This window comes from Narcine bancroftii, chromosome 12 (genome assembly GCF_036971445.1).
Source record: "Narcine bancroftii isolate sNarBan1 chromosome 12, sNarBan1.hap1, whole genome shotgun sequence".
Lineage (NCBI taxonomy): Eukaryota > Metazoa > Chordata > Chondrichthyes > Torpediniformes > Narcinidae > Narcine > Narcine bancroftii.
The window spans coordinates 18,737,953-18,759,537 of record NC_091480.1 but is presented as its reverse complement, the minus strand read 5'-3'; the positions used below and the strand labels follow the sequence as shown (position 1 = coordinate 18,759,537).

The 21,585-nt window shown below is 37.8% G+C and overlaps 2 protein-coding genes and 1 long non-coding RNA gene across 6 annotated transcripts in view; 1 reads left to right on the top strand and 2 right to left on the bottom strand.

The window, feature by feature from the left end:
• ntan1 (N-terminal asparagine amidase) overlaps positions 1–5,094 on the bottom strand; it is a 25,397-nt gene extending 20,303 nt beyond the window's left edge. For 2 of the 4 annotated variants that reach the window (XM_069905815.1, XM_069905818.1), the window contains exon 1: positions 4,761–5,094. In XM_069905815.1, the coding sequence (XP_069761916.1) occupies positions 4,761–5,061 (301 nt within the window). In that variant the 5' untranslated portion in view covers positions 5,062–5,094. Of the gene's footprint in view, positions 1–2,181; positions 2,344–4,760 lie in introns of those variants that run through there. The other 2 variants (XM_069905817.1, XM_069905816.1) reach the window with 2 other exon arrangements.
• LOC138747003 (uncharacterized) lies at positions 5,016–21,585 on the top strand. The gene is made up of 3 exons (XR_011347229.1): positions 5,016–5,108; positions 15,917–16,065; positions 21,202–21,585. It is a non-coding gene; the product is annotated as an uncharacterized lncRNA (long non-coding RNA).
• The window catches only part of rrn3 (RRN3 homolog, RNA polymerase I transcription factor), a 31,327-nt gene continuing 16,340 nt past the window's right edge, over positions 6,599–21,585 (bottom strand). The window contains 10 exon segments of the mRNA XM_069905809.1: positions 6,599–7,437; positions 7,439–7,567; positions 8,876–8,963; positions 9,445–9,597; positions 11,834–11,942; positions 14,396–14,580; positions 16,238–16,368; positions 18,963–19,093; positions 20,302–20,428; positions 20,886–20,978. Coding sequence (XP_069761910.1) covers positions 7,399–7,437; positions 7,439–7,567; positions 8,876–8,963; positions 9,445–9,597; positions 11,834–11,942; positions 14,396–14,580; positions 16,238–16,368; positions 18,963–19,093; positions 20,302–20,428; positions 20,886–20,978 — 1,185 coding nt within the window. The 3' untranslated portion in view covers positions 6,599–7,398.

Genomic DNA, 21,585 nt, shown 5'->3' with positions numbered 1-21,585 from the left:
GCTGAAGTGAAATAATAATGGAGTACTGTTTAATGTTTTCCCCTGTTTGTCTCGTCTGTGTTAATTAAAGTTGTGCGTGATTGTAACATTTGTGTCCAGACTTGTCTCTCTGTGAACCCACCGAACCACATACTCTTTCCAACACAACATTGACTCTCCACTCAGCACTGGATCACCTGGTCAACTGCAATACGGCAGGGAGGCTATGTTTCCTCCACACAAAACTACATTAGGCTGCTTTTCATCGATTATAGCTTTCAACACCATCATCCCCTCAGTACTGGTCAGCAAGCTCGGCCTCTGCACCTCCCTCTACAACAGGATCCTTGACTTCTTCATCGAAGACCATGGTCAATAGGGATCAGTAACAGCATTTCCTCCTCACTGTCAATCAACACAGACACACCTCAAAGATGCGTCCTCAGCCCACTGTTCTATTCTCTCTACACCCATGACTGTGACACAATTCAAATTCCATCTACAAATTCGCCAGACACCTCAGATGTCAGCAGAATTACAAATAGCAATGAGGAAACATGGAGGAATGAGTTAGACCAGCTTCTTGAGTGGTGTCACAACAACAACCTTGCACTCAACATCAATAAAACTAAGAAAATGATTGTGGACTTCAGGGAGGGACAGTTAGGTGAACATTATCCAGTCCTCATCAAGGATTCAGCAGTGGAAAAGGCAAGAAACTTCAAATTCCTGGGTGTCAACATCCTCGACCATAATGTCAATGCAATTATGAAGAAGACTTGCCTAAAGTTATATTTTGTTAAAGAGTTTATGATGTAATATGTCACAAAAGACTTGTAAATTTCTACAGGTGTACTGTGGAGGGCATTCTGACTGGTGGTGTCACTGACTGGTATAGAGGTGCCAATGCGCAGGACAGGAACAGACGACAGGAGGGTTGTAAACTCAGCCAGCGCCATCAAGGGCATTAATCTTCCTTCCAATAATGACATCTTTAAAAAGTAATGCCTCAAGAGAGCAGCTTCTATCATCAAGGACCCTCACCACCCAGGCCATGCCCTTTTCTCTCTGCTACTATCAGGGAGGAGGCACTGGGGCCTGAAGAGACACACTCAATATTTCAAAATCAACTTCTTCCCCTCCACCATCAGGGAACAATGAACCAATGGGCACCACCTCACCTTTTCTCTTTTTGCACTAAATTATTTTTTAAAATCTTGTATTTGTGATAGTGTAATTTATAGTGATCTTATGCACCTCGTTCTACTGCAAAGCAATAAATTTCATGACATGTGTTCATGACAATAAACCTGATTCGGATTCTGACATACCACAGCTGTGATGCAATGGCAGGATTTAAGTGTTCTAAAATAAGGCATAAAATTGTTGATGAAATTCAAGCCAATTCCCAACCCCTTCCACCAAGCGTGAAATTTTTTTTATACATTAATAATATTTCCCCTCAATTTTGACTGCCTGCTTTGTAATTCAGCCACAATTCCATGAAGTTCACTCCACAACTGGGACAGGCAGGCCCTTAACCCTTTGGACTCAGAATCCCTGTTTTCAGGGACTACCAACAAAGGCATGTACACTGTGCCCCAGTTTTCCGGAGATGGTTTGATCTCCAACCGCCAGCAGGTTCAAATGACTGGAGTCTAAAGGGGTTAATGACCTGAGCATGGGGAAGTTCTAAATTATGCATGTCCTTTTCCAATTAGCAATGATATATTTTACAAACATTAATTTGTTTTTCCTTCTGATAATTCACATTAATACCAGAATTTAATAAATTCAGCAGATATTCCATCTTGAGTGACAAGATTTTGAGCCTTGAAAGTTTGTACAGCATATAAATTGATGGCAATACAGAGCAGAGCTTTTAACATGTCACTATTAACCTTACAATGCCGATTTAAGAAACCTGCCCATAATACAATTTTGGGGCTTCATATATTTGAATAATTCTCCTATAGGTGTGAAACGAACATACCAAGTTCAATGAGCAATTTCCCAGCCTTCTGAGAGGTTTAATGCCTATTTTCCCAAGTTGCTTATAGTTAGCAGGACTGCAAATACTCAGAAAGGAATGGTCAGCATTTTCACCCTTGATTAAGATCAAGTGCTGCCTACTGATGTAGTCACATGTTGAAGACAACTGACACACCACAAAAAAAACAATAAACTCTTATTAATACGTACAGAATCACAGAGAACTCTGAAAACCTTTCCACCACTGCTGGAATGTTTATTCAGCAGTATGCAAATTCTGAACTGTAAAATAGAACACATCACAGGCTATCTCCTGGTAACAAACTGGTTCTGTTTTGAAGTCCATTTTCTCCACAATTCAGAAAGAAAATTACTCCGTATCCAATATAGTGCAGTATTGCAAAGAACGCCATCCACAGTAATCAAAATTGATAAGAAAGACATCCTTAAAGTGAAGATAGAGAGAGGGAATTAGATCTGCTGTTTGTCAGACATTTGAATTTAATATTCAACAATTTGAAGCTTGTTCATTTGTAAGAGAGTGTCCATAAATCAGGGACACGTTGCACAATAAAACCCAGCCAAAACACTTAAATGCAACACCTACCTTTCCCCTCATCCAAAATCCAAACTACCCATTCCACGTGAAGCAGGAGTTGGCTTATTTTCTTAAATGTTTTCTATATTATGCTTACAATCTGGCCTTCTCCACAACAGGAAATCACTGGGCAACAAAGATTTTGCTTCCCAATCACTTTTTGGTGTATTTTATGGATTTTGGGCTGCTGATCACCTTAAAAATTTTCCTATCACATTCCTTTTTTTAGATATAACCTATTTCTGTGATTTATGGTCATATTTTATGTCTACCTCAACCATACAAAACCATGAAATGCAGCATGTCATTGAAAAATTAATTTTCTGCATTCACACTTCCCGGCTGATCTTGGTGCAGTCAGTGACGAACATGGTGAAAGGTTTCACCAGGACATTGTGACCATGGAAAAGTGGTATCAGTGCTGGCCAACTATTGTTGGACATTAACATGAAAGAAGGGTCGGCATCATGAGGTGGCATTCACGGGCCATGCCACCCCCCCAATGAGTTATTGTGCCCCCGACCCACCTGATCTGACGTTGCCACCACCCCCCCACCCGCTGTGGTTACCCTAATGTCCCTCTATTAGATATGATCCGATGCCGACTCTGCATGAGAGGCATCAGAAGCTGATTACAAATGAAAATCAGCGGCAAAACACTTTTAGGTCAGTTGAACTAACGCAATGTTCCAGCATCATTGTACAATTAAGCATGTTAAATTCAATAAAAGTTAATTTAACATTTCTCCAATTGCTTATAAGATACAGCATATCTGAAATGATCTTGAGTTTCAGCTTGAAATTGTCTATCATAATCCCCATTTTCTTTCAGGAAGAAAACCTTTTGGAAAACATCTGTTGTCCAGTGAAATCAAACCCTGATTGGGTGACTACTTTGCAAAACACCTCCATCGAGTCAGGAAGGGTAGCCCTGAGCTTCTAGTTAATAGTCAGCTAATTCCTCATCTCATCCACTCTGGTTTCAGTCTTTGGACCCTCGCGCTGTCCCAATGAACTGGTGGACCAGCTCAAATTTCTGAGTAACCCTTCATGACCCCAAAAAAAACTAAGCAACTTCTGACAACCAGCCATCCAGTCTTGTATCTCATGTTTCCAGCAACCTCAGCCTCTCTTAGTATTTCAGGTTATACTCCACTCCCTCGTGACATTTCTTGCACGCCTTTACAATGCCGGTCTCTCACCCTAATCACAACCATTTCTTTCTATGCCCTTTCTCTGAAAAGGGTAAACATGGACAATTTTCCCCACCATCTGACAGATGATGTGCGAATCTCAGATGGAGGCCGAGAGGCTTAGCACTTTAGGCTGAAGGGGCCTGTAAATACTTGGTCACCAGCTCACCTGTGTGGGGGGAAATACAATTGTTGACTGCTTCTTGAACCACAAGCTTTTTCAAAATTGTATTTTGCTTCTAAAAAAAAACACCATACTCTTTTTTTTCTAAATCTTACCAAGTAGAGGACCAATTGCACTCCCAAGATTTTGGCCACCTTCAAAGTCAAGGAAGCACGTTTTCACAATTTTCTTTTAAATTCCAAATTCTTGCATGGTTCATTTTGTCATGGGTGGCCGGTCTCAGGTTTTGATTTATTCTACTTAAGTTTGCTCATTCTCCAGCGGTTGGGATTGGGGTTGGGGTTGGATGTCCCCCCCACCCCACCCTACCCTCCGGACGTGAGTAAGGTCACTTTGGATACATTGCAGATAAGAGCTGGCTGGGGAGTTTAATCAGCCGGGGACACAGCATTCGAAGGCTTCAATCCTGACCTCCACTGCTGCCCCTTTTAAAGTTGGCTTTTCCCCCAGATCCAGTGGTTCATCCTGGGAACCGTGCAATTTCTCCAGTCCTGGTATGTGAAGTTTGGGCAAAGATTAATGTCACATCTTTCTGAAGGCAGGTAGTTGAGAGAGAGAGAGAGAAGGGGACTGGAACTGACTCAATGGCTGGCAGCTCGTCTTCTCTGTCAATGCAATGTGGTCACATCCACATCACCAAAGCACTTGGGAGGCAACTTAAGGAAAGTCGTTCCTTTTGGTGCAGCAAGAGGCTCCACGGGGCTGATGCCACCAGCCCCGGCAGGCACGCGCCCACCTGAGCCAGCCTGCCCCCCCCCCCCCCCAAGCCCCTCGACCCCCAGCAGAGCGGGCAGGTGAACGCACACCGGCTCACCTGAAATTCCTGCGAGTAGCGCGCCATGAACTCGCCGGTGGACGGAGGCAGGCGGACGGGGCGGCCGTTCACGAGCAGCGGCATCCTTCCCCGGTTCCGCACTCGCCCTCTCCCTCCCGCGGCTGCCAGCCACGTCACTCGGGCCGCGTGGCCTGATGGGAGTTGGAGGCGAGGACGCCCGGCCAGCGAACGGATTCCATCGGCACAATCCGCGGTGCCCACAATGCATAGCGTGGCGGGGGGGCGGCTCCCGATGGTGACGTGCGCGGCCAGGCTTTATCTTGCTGCGGCTCTCCGGCATCCCTATCCCGTCGGTTCTCTGTCATGAGTCAGGGATTGCTTAAGGAGGTATGTGGGTGGAAAGAAAAAGTTGGACTCGTTATGTGCACGGTTTCATCACTCCAAATGGGCCAAAGACAATTTTTCTCTAGTGAAATATTGGGTCTGGAGCAGTGATTCATAACCTCCCCAATCACACACCACTTTTAAGTAACCCTTTACTAATCACAGAGCACCTGTGGCATAGGGATTGCTTATTGTGGCATGCGAGTGAAAAGAAAAAGTTTGAAAACCACTGATCTCATCAAACCCACAGTGGTTCATCCTGGGAACCGTGCAATTTCTCCAGTCCTGGTATGCAAAGTTTGGGCAAAGATTAATGTGTCACATCTTTCTGTAAAAATACGAGGTAATGGTTTTAGAGAATTAAAAATAATCGAGTCTAATGATGGATGCATGGATTGTATATTCCAATTTAATCTGTAACCCACCGCCAGCTGCTTTTGAAGTCTGGTTATTAATAAATATGCACAAGTTTTCAAGGCGACTGACTGCACGGGAGCTTTTATGGAACTGAAGGAATAATGCACAACACATTGATACTTAAGAATAGCTATGTTGTCATTTAAACCAGGGGTGGGCAACCTTTTAATTTAGACATCCAGCACAGCAACGGGCTATTTCTGCCCACAAGTCCGTGCCAATTAATTTAGACATACAGCACAGTAACGGACTATTTCGGCCCACAAGTCCGTGCTGCCTAATTAACAGGTTAATTGGCACGGACTTGTGGGCCGAAATAGCCCATTACTGTGCTGTATGTCTAAATTAAAAGGTTGCCCACCCCTGGTTTAAACAATTGAGAAATTTGAGTTTGTCATCCAGATCATCCAATCGAATTTAAATGTCATCCTCGCCGTACTCTATGTTAAGGTTGAGCTACACTATTGTATATCCTTGAAGACAGAAGCCAAATTGACCATCATCTTACCAGGTGGCATGTACTAAGATACAACTGTGATAACACTGCACTGGCGAATTAGTACACTGGTACTTTAGGTAACATGGTCACTTTACACTAAACTCTTAGCAGGACAACTTGATTCTTTTTACTAAAACTTTTCAAAGTCATAAATATTAAAAGCAAAAACTGAACAACATAATATGGATGGGTCGACTGGATACCACATCACAAGAACATATCCTAAAATGGATTGAAGCATTTGACCAAAAGTACCAAATGTCAGATAATGCGGCAGAAGTTGAATACAAACCATTTGTAACTGACAAACCATAAAATGGTCCATAATTTGAACATTTGAAAATTGAAGAATGATTGCAAAACTAGAAGTGGAGCAAACTTTAAAGCCAGAATTATTCTGGCAGTGAAATCTTTACAAAGAAATTACAAGTTTTGTCATTCTTGGATATTCTAAAAAGTGACCAACATCTCCATTTATTGTCAACACAACATCGGACAGCAAAATTGGAATCAAATCGAATTCCATGCATCAGTAACTTCAGTAGACTTGACATAAAGCCAGACCAATAAAATTAAACACATTTTAAACCTGTTTATTTCCTTTCAGCTCCAGTTTCTTCTGCAATTTGGATAGAATTAGAAAAAGAAATCAATTCTCAATGCATCTTGCAAAAGTACAGAGTTAAAACTGTATTAGTACATTTGCCCCTGTTGAACTTTCATTGCAGCGTTAAGCAGTGTTTATCAGTACTAACCCATCTGTTAATTTGTAGTACATTTCTGGTTCTATTCAGATTGACAGAATTCAAATGTTTCTATTTTTACATCCACAGATGACAGGTTTTTAATCTGCTGCAAGTTCAGTACATGAATAGCTGAGAGAAAACAAAGAGCAATTAAACAGGTTTTTTTTGTTTCCCTTTTCCCCACTCTTCCCACAAAAATAAAAGGTAACAATTATTTCAAACACTGATAATTATTCCAATCATAACTCGATAAATCAGCAATTGGGATTGCAATACAACTACCTCTTTGAAAACTGAACATGTATATTCCTAGACTTTCACATTCTGGAAAGAAAATTGAACCCCCAACTAGGGGGAGAGAAAAAAAGAAAAAAAGTCAAACAAATTATGAACCAAAGATTATTTTTTTTAAACCAATCCATAACATATCATTTTAAAATGTAGCCAATATTAACATTTACAAATTTCAATATACACAAATATACAAAAATATACACACCATTGATTAATAAGTTGCATAGCAAGTTGAAAGAAAAAGTTTAGCCAAAAGCCAAACTTTGGTTACAACTCTCTCCCATGTTGATTTTCTTTCATTTTGTTTATTTGAATCCACATCTCAAAATGTGTACATTTATCTCATTGATAATTGTTCAAAATTGATGCAATGGAAATGTAACAGGAGAACCAACGCTGTTGGGACTTTGCACGTTGGACTCAAAAGAACTTGGCATGATCCCAAATGTCTCACTGTGCAATGACTCTCCTTTTAAGAAATCATCCTCTTCATCTTCAGCTGTATCCTATATATTGAAAGCAGGGGAAAATAATCCACTTTTGTTACTTACAGCAGCAGTTACTAATAAAGCTTATATCCGTGGTTAGTGTAACGCCAGTGACCTGGATATGAATCCGGCACTGTCTGTAAGGAGTTTGTACATTCTCCCCATGTCTCGTGGGTTTCCTCCAGATGCTTTTGTTTCATCCCACCCCCAAAAACGTACCGGCGTTGTAGATCAATTGGATGAAATTGGGCGGCACAGGCTTGTGGACCAAAAGGCTGTATGACTAAATAAATATCCAATATTTGCTTTGCTCATATATGGCCACTATTATACAAATAAGAATATTTTGCAATGGCAAGAATGTTTCACCTCTAGAACTGTAGGGTACATACTGATTTCACAAGAGCCAGTGAACAACTGCATTGAAAGATAACTTAAGTAGTGCAGCCACTTTTTTTTTTTTTTTTTTTAAAAAGTATTTTTGTGCTTGGTTAACAAGATTTAGCACTGAATTTGTCTAGAAACTTAAAAAGCAACACTTCTTGATAATATTCTGGCTCCTTAACAATTGTAATTGTTGGAATTAAAGCAAAAAGATCCTCAACAATACATTGGTAAAGAGAGTTTATTAAATATTTTCTTTAACAGGTTCTGTTTCATAGATATTGCTCAGATTTTTTTAAAAATTGAAGTGATAGCAAATACATAATGTTATTGTACTTGACATGGAGTCATACAGCAGACCAAGCCTCTCCACTCTCTCCTCAACATCATCCCAGGCAACATTCGAGCAAATCTCCTCTGTTCTCTCTCTTGCACAATCACATCTTTCCTATGGTTTGGTGATCCAAACTACATGCTGTACACCAGATGGTCTTTTGTAAAGTTGGAGCATAATCTTCTTATTTTTAACTCCTGGCAATCATGATTTTTTCCTACACTACTTGATAAAGTAAGTTTTTTTAGATGAAAATTGAAGTTTGAGTTTTTACAAGAGTAACTTTCAAATCCAATACTGAAGGGAAATTGTAACCGATTCTGAGGTTCCTGTGCTCACATCACTGGTGATTTTTAAATCACAAGGAATTCTATTAACTGAGCTCTGAATCTTTTGTTGAATAACCAGAAGAGTACTTTTTTTTTTTTTTTTTTTAAAAAACTATCACAACTGTTCAAGTAGATGTGATCTGCCAGTCTGCAGATAGACAAATCTCTCAGAGGCAAATTTCTCCATACAGAAATTGTGTATACAAATCACACTGACCATGAAGAAAAAAGATGAAATGCTCACCCAATTATTTTTCAGATTGAATATATTCTACCCACCTGCTTTTTGATTTTCTGTGGAACTTGAATATCCTGAAGGTTCAAATCCTCCCAAACCCTATAAATACCTTCAAATATTTTCTTAGATCTGTAAGGAAAACAAATCATGATCTGTGATCAAATAATATAGAGCAAATCATACACATTTTGAAGTGTTTCTCCCATATAATTTAGTGTTAAAGTAACAGCATGCAAATCAATGGCACCAAAAATATAGATATGAAAGACTGAATAGATATGAAAGACCCAATAGGTATTTTCAAAGTGAAATCTCAGATTCAAAAAGCAATTTGCAATAGAGGATACAGCACAGAAATATGTTGCTCTACTCCTGCAATCTGTCTGGTGCATGTTGTGAAACTTCATGGATTCTCCTCCCATTCTACCAACAGTTCTTCAACTTTCAGCAATTTTTCTATTCCATTTTCTCCTAAAAAAATTTACTTTTGAATGTATTCAAGCTATCTGCCTCAATGATTTCCTGTGCCAATTCCATTTTGGAGCTAATTTGATAAAAGTTCCCTCTTTATTAATTTTCGATTTAATGTCAAACGCTGACGTTCACAAACCTCTTAAGGATGTAAGGATCAAAGGGAAAAAAGCAATCGAGAGGATTAGTGCAAACCTGCACCAAGTCCCCTCCAGCACTGCTTCTAACAACTGGTATGAGCTGTCTATTGTTTTGTTCGATAATTGTATAGCAGAAGACCAATTGATATTTCCTGCAAAAAAAAAAATTACTACAATTAGTGTGTCAATTTGCTGTATCCATATATCAATTAGCCTTTTAACACATTATTTGTTATTTGGTATTTATCACATTACAAACTTCAACTCACTCCCTTAAGACATTAGTGATGTGGCAAATGCACATTTCCTTCAAAGTTCCTTCAGAAATCTTATTGTAATGTTCTTCATTTTACAATAGAAAACATTTCAAAAATACTATACTAGGAAATTATGAAAGGCTAGGATTTATCCCCTTCCATTAGCAGCTGGACATTCAAGACTCGTGCACAAATATTGAGTTTCCTTAATTTCTCCAACTAAACATCAACATTGGACACCACATGAAGTCCATTCATAATGGAGTGTGGACTTAAAATTCTTGAGGATCCTACCACCTGAACCTGCTCCAAATTAGAGTGGTGCAGAAAAAGCAAACTCATTCATTTGAAAGGCCAGCAATAACATAAATTCAATAGTTTCATCACAGAATAATAAAGGACAGTACAGGCCCTTTAGCTCACAATGTTTCTATCCGATTGATAGAAACCTACTCAACTAATTAAACCTTCCCTATGTTACACCCAAAACCCTCTATTTTTCTTATATTAATGTGCCTGTGTAAGAGTCTTTTAAATGTTCCTATTGACCCAACCTCCATCACCATCCCTGGCAATGGATTTCAAAAGCCCACTATTAAGCTTTCCTCCCCTCACCTTGTACAGATGTCCTCTGGGATTTGCTACTCTCAACCTAAGAAAAAGGTGCTTACTGTCCACCGTATTTACGCCTCCATTAAGTCACCTTTCATCCTTTTTCGCTCCAAAAAGAAAAGCCCTAGCTCTGTTAACCTTGCCTCACAAGACACATTCTCCAATCCATGCCACATCCTGGTAAATCTCTTCTGTACCCTCTCCATTGCTTCCACATCCTCACTGTAATGAGGCAACCAGAACAGAACACAATATTCCAAGTGTGGTCTAGCCAGAGATTTATAGAGCTCTTGAACTCAATGTCCCGACTAATGAAGGTCAGCATACCACAAGCTAAATTTGCTTTATACTATGTTAGAATTTTATGCTTATTTTTAACAATTTTAATAGATTTTAAAATGTTGCTGACTATAGGACACAAATCCTTGAGAGTTGGAAAAACAGAACATACTCTATTTGCCATCATTTTTTTCTCTGGTGCTCAGTGGGCAGTTCTTATTTAGGTCACCACATACTGCAATGTAGGTTGGGATGAAGATGATATTTTCTAACAAGCCCACATAGGTAGATGCCCAATATATTAGTAGATGGTACATGGGTCACCAGCGTGCATGTTCATATGCCCAATATATTAGTATATTAGTAGATGGTACATGGGTCACCAGCGTCATGTTCAGATGCCCAATATATTAGTAGATGGTACATGGGTCACCAGTGTGCATGTTCAGATGCCCAATATATGAGTAGATGGTACATGGGTGACCAGTGTGCATATTCAGATTGCACTGGCCCTTTATTTTGGTTACCTCCCTTTTAAACTGTTCTTTTGTGATTGTTCAAGATGTGATTTAAATCTCATTCATCAATTACCATAAGTTAAATGGAAGCTAGATAAATGGCTGTTTTCTATTTTGTGCCATATAGACATCTTCACATTTTATGTATTGAGTGATGTAAAATGTACACAGAATTTTGCAACTCCCAAATTAGCATCACTCTGAATGGAAAGCTATTTAAAGTATTGTGGAGGTCTGAACATTCTGAATTGTTAGATTAACAGAAGGGAAAATATGACATTGTGCTCAAGTTTTTAAATGAAGCCAACTGCTGAAACAACTGAAAATTTGACAAAGGGTTTCTATCTTGGAATTTTCTGCTTCTAACTGGAGATTTTCACCATAGACCATTATGTTACAAGACACTCCCAATGATACTGATCCTCTCCATGTGGATGTTTGAATCCTAACCTTGAAATAATTACTTTCAAAGCATTCACATGACATATACCATAAGTTTAATTAACAATAAACATTTTACTCCAGAAATTAGCTCATGGTTTAATATTACAATGTGCTATATTAACCAATTTTTTTTTATACCTTTGCTGGTATCAAAGACTCAATCTATAAATACTTAAACACATCTCACAATTCAAATCATTCAAAAATGGAATGCAATGTCAGATGGTCTTTGTACTTACATCCAAGATATTGTATTACCAACATCCAATAATACCTACCTCGTAATAGCAGCAAACAAGTTGACAACTGAAGGTAAACAAACTTTTAGTGGATTCAGCTGGCACATTACCATACGTTCAAAATTTAGATTATGCAAATATGTAAAACCTGTACAGCAAGGCAAATAATATGTGTAAAGATTCAATTTCAAAACTACTTTAAAATTCACTTTTATCACTTCACCTAAGTGAGACAATGGATGTAGAGCATTATGAGGTCTTGCAAGTTTGTTTGTGGCATTAAACATAGTAAAGTGAGAAGGGATCTTCTGCAACCAGACTAACAGGTTAGTATTAACATTCATACAGCTATAGAAAATAGAAGAGCATAATTTAGAGTGCAGAGTTGCAATGAAAAATCAGTTGGTACTGAGCATCATAGCACTGTTGTGGGGATCATATAGAACCTAATGGCTGCGAGGAAGATACTTTTAAGTCTGTTGGTCCACATTTTCACACCCGAGCCTTTTCACTGAAGGGAAGAGGAAGAATATAAGCGGATCATGGACGTGATGAACCCTTCAGCATGCTGGCTGCCTTTCCAGGCAGAGGATGTAAATGGAAAAGTGGAATAGTTCAGACTATTTGCAGATGACGTCATAGTATACTTAACAGAACCAGAATTATCAATAAAAGAATTACATAAGAAATTGAAGGAATATGGAGAAGTATCGGGGTACAAAATCAACGCAAATAAAAGTGAGGCGATGCCAATGAATAATGCCAATTTCACAAAGTTTAAGAAAGAATCACCATTTAAATGGCAAACACAAGCAATCCAATACCTAAGTATTCAACTAGATAATAATCTAGGCCATCTATACAAATTAAATTATCAGCCATTAATGAAGAAATTACAAGACGACTTAGAACATTGGAAAGATTTACCACTAACACTGATAGGGAGGGTAAATTGCATTAAAATGAATATCTTCCCAAGGATACAATACCTATTCCAATCGTTGCCAATTCAACTAACAGAGAAATTCTTCAAGGAGCTAAAGAAAATAATAAGGAAATTCTTATGGAAAGGGGGGAAACCGAGGATAACGCTAGATAAATTAACAGAATGGTACAAACAAGGGGGCTTACAGCTACCAAACTTAAGAATTATTATAGGGCAGCACAATTAAGATACCCATCAGATTTTTATCAAACAAAGGAAAAACCAGATTGGAGTTAGATAAAATAGGGGAGAAGGTACCTAAACATATACTATATAAGTGGGATGAAAAGCTGGTGCAACATGGGAATTCACCAGTACTACACCATCTGCTCAACATTTGGAAGAAGATTCACATAGAAAGGAAAAAAACAAATTATCAACTACCAAAATTAATATTGATGCAAAATCAACTAATCCCTTTCACAATAGATAACCTTTCCTTTAGAGAATGGGAGAGAAAAGGGATCAAAAGAATAGAAAATTGTTTTTCGGGAAATAAATTATTATCTTTTGAACAAATGAAGTGCAAATATGGAATAACTCACGGTACAATGTTTGCATACCACCAATTGAAAACCTACTTGAAGGACAAATTGGGAAGCAGGCTGAGGTTACCAGAAGGAAGCAATTTTGAATATGTGATTACAGACACAATGATAATTAAAAGATTTATAACAAACATGTACATCAAACTGCAAGAGAAAGAGAACGAGGAAACAAGCTGTAAACCCAAACAAAAATGGGAACAAGATCTAAACATAAAGATAAAGAATGAAACATGGGAAAAGCTATGCTCTAGAACTATGAGAAATACAATAAACATGAGGTTACGCATGATACAATATAATTGGTTACACAGGCTATACACCACGCCCCAAAAGTTAAATAAATGGGACCCAACAGTATAAGACAGATGTTTTTGCTGTAATAAGGAAACGGGAACAACAGAACATGTAACTTGGGCATGTGAAAAAATGGAAAAGTTTTGGGAAGATCTAAATCAAGAATAAATTAAAATCACAAAAAGCAACATACCAAAAAATCCAGAGATCTTTCTTCTAAGTAATATAAGAAGTAAAGAACTTGGACTCGATTTGGATGGAGCACAAAAAAGATTTATTATGATAGCCTTAGCTGTAGCAAAAAAATGTATTATGTCAACCTGGAAGTCAGAAGATAGCCTGAGAATACAGCAATGGTACATAGAAATCAATAAATGTATTCCATTGGAAAAAAATAACATACAATTTAAAAAATAAAGTCACTATTCGAACAAATTTGGGAATCGTACATGGAACACAACAGAGAAGTCCTACTGTGGACCTCCACCCCCTAAAATGACAGAAGGAGAAGACGACGAAATGAACTGTCCCAGTGTGTCAAAGTAGATGACACAATTTTCTTGTTTATTTTCATTGTGTGAGGACATTGTTTAATGGGTTTAATGTATCATATATGTTGAACGTGTGGTGTGCAGAACTCATTATTCCTGACACTTTAATGCAACCAACACAAAGCTTTTTTTTTCCACTTTCAAAATGCATTTGATTGATTTACAATAGTTTCCACTTTTTAAAATTATAATTATCACATTTCATACAAAACTAATCATTTACCTTTTTTTAAGTTTCCATCTAGTAATTGCTTGCAATGGAATATGAAGATGTAAAACACAGCTTGGCAAGCACAGTAGAATGACCCATGGAGAACCACATCACAATAGCCTCTTGTTCCAGCATCTTGGCTGTCAATATAGTGGTGTAACCAGGGGACTAGCAGATCCAAACAAGCCTTCACAGTGCTAATCAAAGGAATGAAATCTTACTCAATTGAGTTCATTATCAGCACATGAAGGACAATAAAAAAAATAATGCTTGTGTATTTATTTTATTTAATTCAAATATGACAATTGCTAATTATGTTACTATCTAATGTAAGAAAAAAATTAATTTAGACACAGCACGGTAAAAGGCCCTACTGGCCCACAAGTCCGTGCTGCTCAAATACACCTAATTAACCTACATCCCCCATACGATTTGAAGCAATTCTTTGTCTTAATTTTTTAATTCTTAAATTCTTAATCTACAATTTACAAATTAGACTGGTCCAATCAGTGCTATGTATTCAACATTGCAATGTGTTAATTGCCACACGCACATTATCTGACCCTAGATTTTTCCGTCAGAAAATGACCTCCTCTCACAACACTCGTCCATGGACCATAATACTTTAGAAAAGAACCAGGGGTAGGTCATAAACAGCTCTCCCAACTCCTACTCCTCATGACCAGACATTTCTACATTGTAAATAAATCAACCTCAATTCTGGATAAACTTAGTGACTTTCAAGGATGGAGAAATTCAAAGATCAACAATTCGGAGACAAGAAACTCCTGTTCAGTGCTCCTCATCCTTCAATTATTTTCCCACAAAAAGCAAACAATTCTGTAAACTCCTCAGGATCTTGAAGGTTTCAAAAAGCTCACCTCTCAGCCTGTTTCAGATTAAATTGACCAATCCTTTTAACCTTCAACTTCATCAACATTTTCATGTTTTAAATCATCTTCAACTCATTCATAATTGGAACACAGTGAACTCTGCACCACCTCCAAGGAATGAATATCCTTCTAGAATAAAGTGCTCAAAACTGTACCTCATGTGCAGTCTCAAAGACAGTATTTGTAGCATGGCCTCCTTACCGTCCTCCACTATCCTCCTTGAGTCCTTCATTTGCCTTCCTAATTATTTATATACCTACAAGCTAAATTTAAGTTTCTTGTACAATAACACAAAATCCCTTAAAGCATCAGTGAAAAGGACTTCGTCCATCCATAGTCCCCACCTCCCCCACCAACCTTAATTTTGCTTTGCATCATGCAAATCCATGATTTTAGTAAAAACACAAGGCTGGAGAAACTCTGCAGGTCAAACAGTCGGGCACCTGCTGACACCTTTCCATACCTGATGCAGGGCTCAAGCCCAAAACCTTTTTTATGTATCTTTATCTTTACTTTATAAAGTGTACCATTTGACCAGCTGAGTTTCTCCAGCCTTGTGTTTTTACTTCAACTACGGTGATCCAGACTTTCACGTTTTACTAGTCCATAATTATAGTTCCTTTTACTTTACATTGCTCAGAAAGAATTCTTCATGCAAAATGTTTGAAGACCACCAACACTATTTGTTCCATACTACAAATCCCCCAGAGAGAGAACAGTAATGTAAAAGATGCCAGAAGAGAATAGTTGTCTGCAATCCAAGGAAAGTCTATCACCAGCTATGACAAGGTAAACAGTCAGTGCATTTTCGAGACCCCTGAGAGCACATTCTGGGACATGATAAAATTTAAAATCACTGCAGACATCCAACAATGTCATGAACATCAACTGCTCACAAGATGGATTTCAATCATATGATTATTTAATGTAATATGCCAAACAAATGGAACAGTTCACTTACACCAGTGGGATATATGTTGCTCTAGCCAGAAAACTTCCAATGTAACCTGCAGCTGCTTGTCTTATTACTGCAGGATTATTTGGATTCTGGAGCATCTTCCAAAGATGATCCAGGAAAGCCTCTGCCAGTCCCTAAAGATTGAATAAAGATAACTGCATTAGCATTTTATTTCTAATGTTATTTAAATCATCTCCATCTTCGTAAATTTGGCGGATAATTGTTCAAAAAAAGGTCGGTAAAAATATCTAAAATGCATTAGATACCTAAATTTGACCAATGATGGCAACCGATATCTTGAACCGAAGGTAAAAAGAAGGAATTACCTAAAATAGGACTAATTAATGTTTCCTAGATTGAAACCAGATTCTCACTGTATGTCTAACAACAAAATTATCCATTAATTTGGAGACCAAAAAAGGTAAAGGTGCTCCAAGTATCGAAAGAAGAGAATTTTTTTGGTGCATTTAATCTCTAAATTAATCCATCTTGAAGCACCTCAAGTTTCCTTGTGATGAATCCAGAAAATAATAGATCTAATATCAGCTGCCCAATAATAAAACCTAAAGTTAGGTAATGCCAAGCCCCTATTCTTTTTAATACTTTGAAGGAAAACCTTTTTAAGCTGGGAACTGAAGGGTTGTCTGATATGATGGCATGTTCGACTTATGAAAAAAATTAGATGTTCCACTACTGAAATGAATCTTAACTTTGTTTCTTTATGGGATTTCTTCCTTTATTATTTGCAAAATTTGTAAGATTAGTTAGTTTCTGGTTTTTGATCCCATTGTTTACCTTCTTTATTATTAGTGGGGGTTACTAGTCTGTAAAAGCCAATAGCCTCCAAAGCGAGGGAATCGATAATTAGAATAGTAGGGGATTTTTTTTTTAAACTTCTTTTCAATGTAAGGTAGGTTTCAATAACACTTTTACTACTATACATCCTGTATAAGATTTGTTAATATTTTATTATCATGTATCATAACATTTTTGATGAAACCAACAAACAGATTGAAAAATCATCTCCATCTTTAATACTGTAATTTCTACTCCTGTTCAATAAATACATTTACATTTGAAGTGTATACAATTAAAGTTTGGACACATTAAATTTTAAGTTAAGCTGGTATTCTAAGCTTTTGATGGATATATGTTTGGAAGGAACACTTTTGTAGAAATCTTTCACTTGAAGGAAATGTCCTGGGGTGGCACAGTTAGCATAGCTACAAAGCTGTTACAGCACCAGCGCTCAGGACCAGAGCTCAAATCCCATGCTGTCTGTAAGGAGTTTGTACGATCTCCCCATGGGTTTCCTCTGACCATTCAAAACATACCAGGGTTGTAGGTCAATTGGGTGTAATTGGGTAGCACAGGCTCCAGCGCTGAAAGGGCCTGTCACCATGCTGTATATGTCCATGTCTAAATTCAAACAGTAAAGATTCCATTTTAACTTGAATGGCCCACGACATCTTTCCATAGTACAGGCCGACCTAGGTTATGAACAGCTCACACAAATGAATAAGGATTTGGAGACTAGCAGAATCAATGGAGAGCTGTAACATCTTCCGTGGGGTGGGAACAAGGCATTTCTGCATGCCCCCTCTCCCCATCCCCCGCTTCACTCACTCACACGGTAAGGCGGCTGGCAGCTGCTCGTCCTGCACCTGCTCTCTCTCCTGATCCCCTCCCACCCACACACTGTTTTTTGTTCATTTCTATGAATAGTTCATGTTATGAACGGTTCTCCGGACCTGGGACTGATTGTAATGTTCCAACGATAAATGTCATCCCCAAAGATAATCTCTCACTGGTAGAGAAAAGCACTTTTGCCCAGATTGGTCCATTTTATGGGCTGTACTGTTGAGCACACTAAAGTTAAGATTACTTCCTTCTAATAGGTTATAATTAGTGACAAAAAGTTTAATTACAGACCTGCTAATATTTGCTTCATTGGCCAAATGAAAGACATTAGTTCTGTAAGTCTGTGCAATGCAGATACATTAGTTGTTAATGTGGTTAACACTTCTAGTCAATGTGAGCATGAAAGAAAATGTACAATAAAATTCCAAAACCCAATGTGACTGGCATCCAGGATGCATCTGAAATGACAAATGCCACTGAAGAACAGAAGAGTGGGGTGAATGACTCTTTATATATCTCTACAACACTAGTTTTTACATGTAGCAGTTCTCACTTGCGTGTTTAAAATTAGCAACATGGATCTGCACAATATCATGGCCAGACTGCTTTTTGATTGCATTCCTGCAAATAAAATAGAACAAACAGCAAGGAATTGTCCCTTGGCCCACAATGTATGGTGCTGAACACAAAGCCCAAAATAAGCCTCTGCTCTTTGCACGATAAAATTGCAACTATGATTCAAAAGAATGCAAATAATATGCATGATGATATAAATATTATTTAAATATTATTTACCTATTTAACAGTTGTTTATTCATTTAAAGACAAACACATTCAATAGTTTAATAGTTCAGTATTGTTATAGTCTTGTTGTATCTTCAAATGTACACTGAAGCTTGGCGACATGTCTCAATTATATGAAAAATAGTAGAATAACCTTGCTAATTTTTGTCAAATTGACTTGAACACCAGCCACAAAAATAATAATCTGGTAGAGGACCAGGGTCTTTGTAAAAATCTACACCGTATCTGAATTAAGTGACAATTTTTATAACGCAATTTAATTCAAGAATTATCTGACACTCACCAACTTGAAACTGCAGATATAAAACATGAAAAATTGAACATGACAAGAGGCATGAGTAGGGAGGACCAGTTTATCAAACACGACTAACAAGTCACGGTACAAGTCTTTTGTCTTGGTCATCATCAACTCACCTGCAAAGAAAAAAAAAAAAATCACATATCAAATTAAACTAGATAATAATCTTTGAATATTCTAAATTTAAATCCAGACATACAGCATGTTACAGGCCAATTCGGCCCTATGAGTCAGTGCCGTCCAACTTACACCCCATTAACCTACAACCCGGTACATTTTTTTGAAGGGTGGGAGGAAACCGGAGCCCCCAGAGAAAACCCACGCAGACAAAGGAAGAATGTACAAACTCCTTACACACGGTGCAGGATTCGAACACAGGTCCGGACCCGAACGCTGGCACTGTAAAGGAGTTGTGCTAACAGCTACGTCAACCATGACACCCAAAGATGCTATGTCTAGAATCTTATGATGAATTTTAATCATTCACTTTTCTGCAGTGGGAGAAATGTAAAAAAATGCCTTGTAAAAACATGAATAACAAATCCAAAATAAAAATGGTAAAATGGCTAAAAATACTTCAGAAGTCAGGCAATATCTCCAAAAAAAGAGAAAAATATTGAGTAGAGTCACCATAAGCAAAATAAATTCATGTTTGACTGATTAGTGTACTACTTTGAGCACAGTAAAATGGATAACAGGAAACTTTCAGACTTGCTTTTGATAAGGTCCATCAAAGTTGGGAATGAAATACCAGCATTGACTGAGACAATTAAAAGACAAAGTGAAAGTACAAATCAAAAGTCCTTCTCAGGCTGGTATGGTGCAACTGGAGGGCTATCATTATTTATGATCTAAAATCAAACTTTTGTCAACTCGTGCATTAAATTCTCCAAACAGCTTTCAAATCAAGCTACCCAAGCTAAAAATTTCTTGAGATGGGACCTACCCATATCCTCACCTTTAATGAAAGCTGAATGACCATCACTACCAATTCCCTCAAATGTCAAGAATACAAAATTGCTTGGTTACAAATCCTTTCTTGGCTTTGGTTAATCTTATCCTTAGAACCTTGTCCAAACTTTCTCTTCCATATTCCAGCCTCTTAAAGGGGGGGCTCCTACCACCCCTCACTTGATTATTTCTCACCTCTTGAGACCAGTTTTGGAGTTAACTTCCAAAACTTGCCAACTAGACCTTTTTTGAGCATCTATTTGGTCAACTCCACTTCTTATATGTGCTGCACATTCTAGTCTCTTCTCTGTGAAAAATATGGATTTTTACAAAATGATTTGTAAACACTTTATGAAATCTAGCAAGTAGGTACCATTGACATAGCAAACATCCTTTATGTAAGCCAGCAAAACACACATCAGGATGTCCAATCGTTCAGCCACGGGGTGAGTCATCATGTCACTATTTGGCAGGGTCAAGTGTGCTTTCTCATCTTCATCCTAATGAGGGAAAAACTCCAAAGTCAGCAAGTAGGAAAGTTTTACCTGGTTTCCTCTAACATGATATTTCCTCAGGAAACATTTTAATGATACAAAAACAGAAAAAGCTAAAAACACTCAGTAGATCCTGTTTCATCTGTGGATGGAGAAATGGTCTTAAATGGTCTGAAATTCTCATTAATTTTCATTTTGCGTTTTACCTAGTTATTGTAAAAGTACAAAAGCTAGTGAGAAAAATTAGTTCAGACCCACCCAGACAAATAAAAATGGAAAAAGCTCCTCAATTTAAAGGATTCTAGCATTCAAGCTACAGGGTACAGGAATCTATTGTAAATATGTTTAGATCTGTGGCTGAAGTGAGATTTAATGCACAATGATTTAATTGGTTGCAATCCAACTAACAAACAGAAAGTGGATAGAAAATGTGAGAGCTGTAATATTTTAAAAGATTATTTACCATATCAAAGAGACCTTCCTCTGCGCAGGAAGACAACCCATTATCAGCAATGGTCTCTTCTGCATCTTCAATATCATTACGTGAGGCATTCACCTACAAAACAAATGCTATCGGTACTATATGCCCAAACAATCTTCAGAATTCATTAGTACTCAAATACCATTGAAGAAAATGCTGGGCAATTTTAACATGAAAGAGCTTGATAGAGCTTTCCTATTACACCAATTTCTTTTGATTGTAGTTTTACTTTTCTCTGATATATATTGTCTTTTTTAAAAAAAAAAGAAAATACTTAATGCTTCATTTTGTTTTTCAGAACATCCAAATTTGCTTTAAAGTGAAATGGATACTCAAGTATGGACACTGTTGAAATTTGTTAAACGTGGCTTTTAATTGTCACACAGCAAGATCCTTCAACAGCAATCCAAAAATGACTGGTTGACATGTTTTCTTCAGAAATGTTGTTTGAGGGATAAATGTTATCCATGATATTGTACTCCTCTCCTCCAAAGTAATGACAAAGAATCCTTATCAGCTGTTAATGGGCAATTGGGGTCACAGTTCACTACTTCATCTGAAAGTCTCTCGAGCACTGCAGAGACATTGGTGATCAGTTACCAACATTCTTCAGGCTTGACCATTTACTTACTAATTGGCAGCTAATGTAACGTGACTTTTTTTAAAAAAACAGATTAGACTA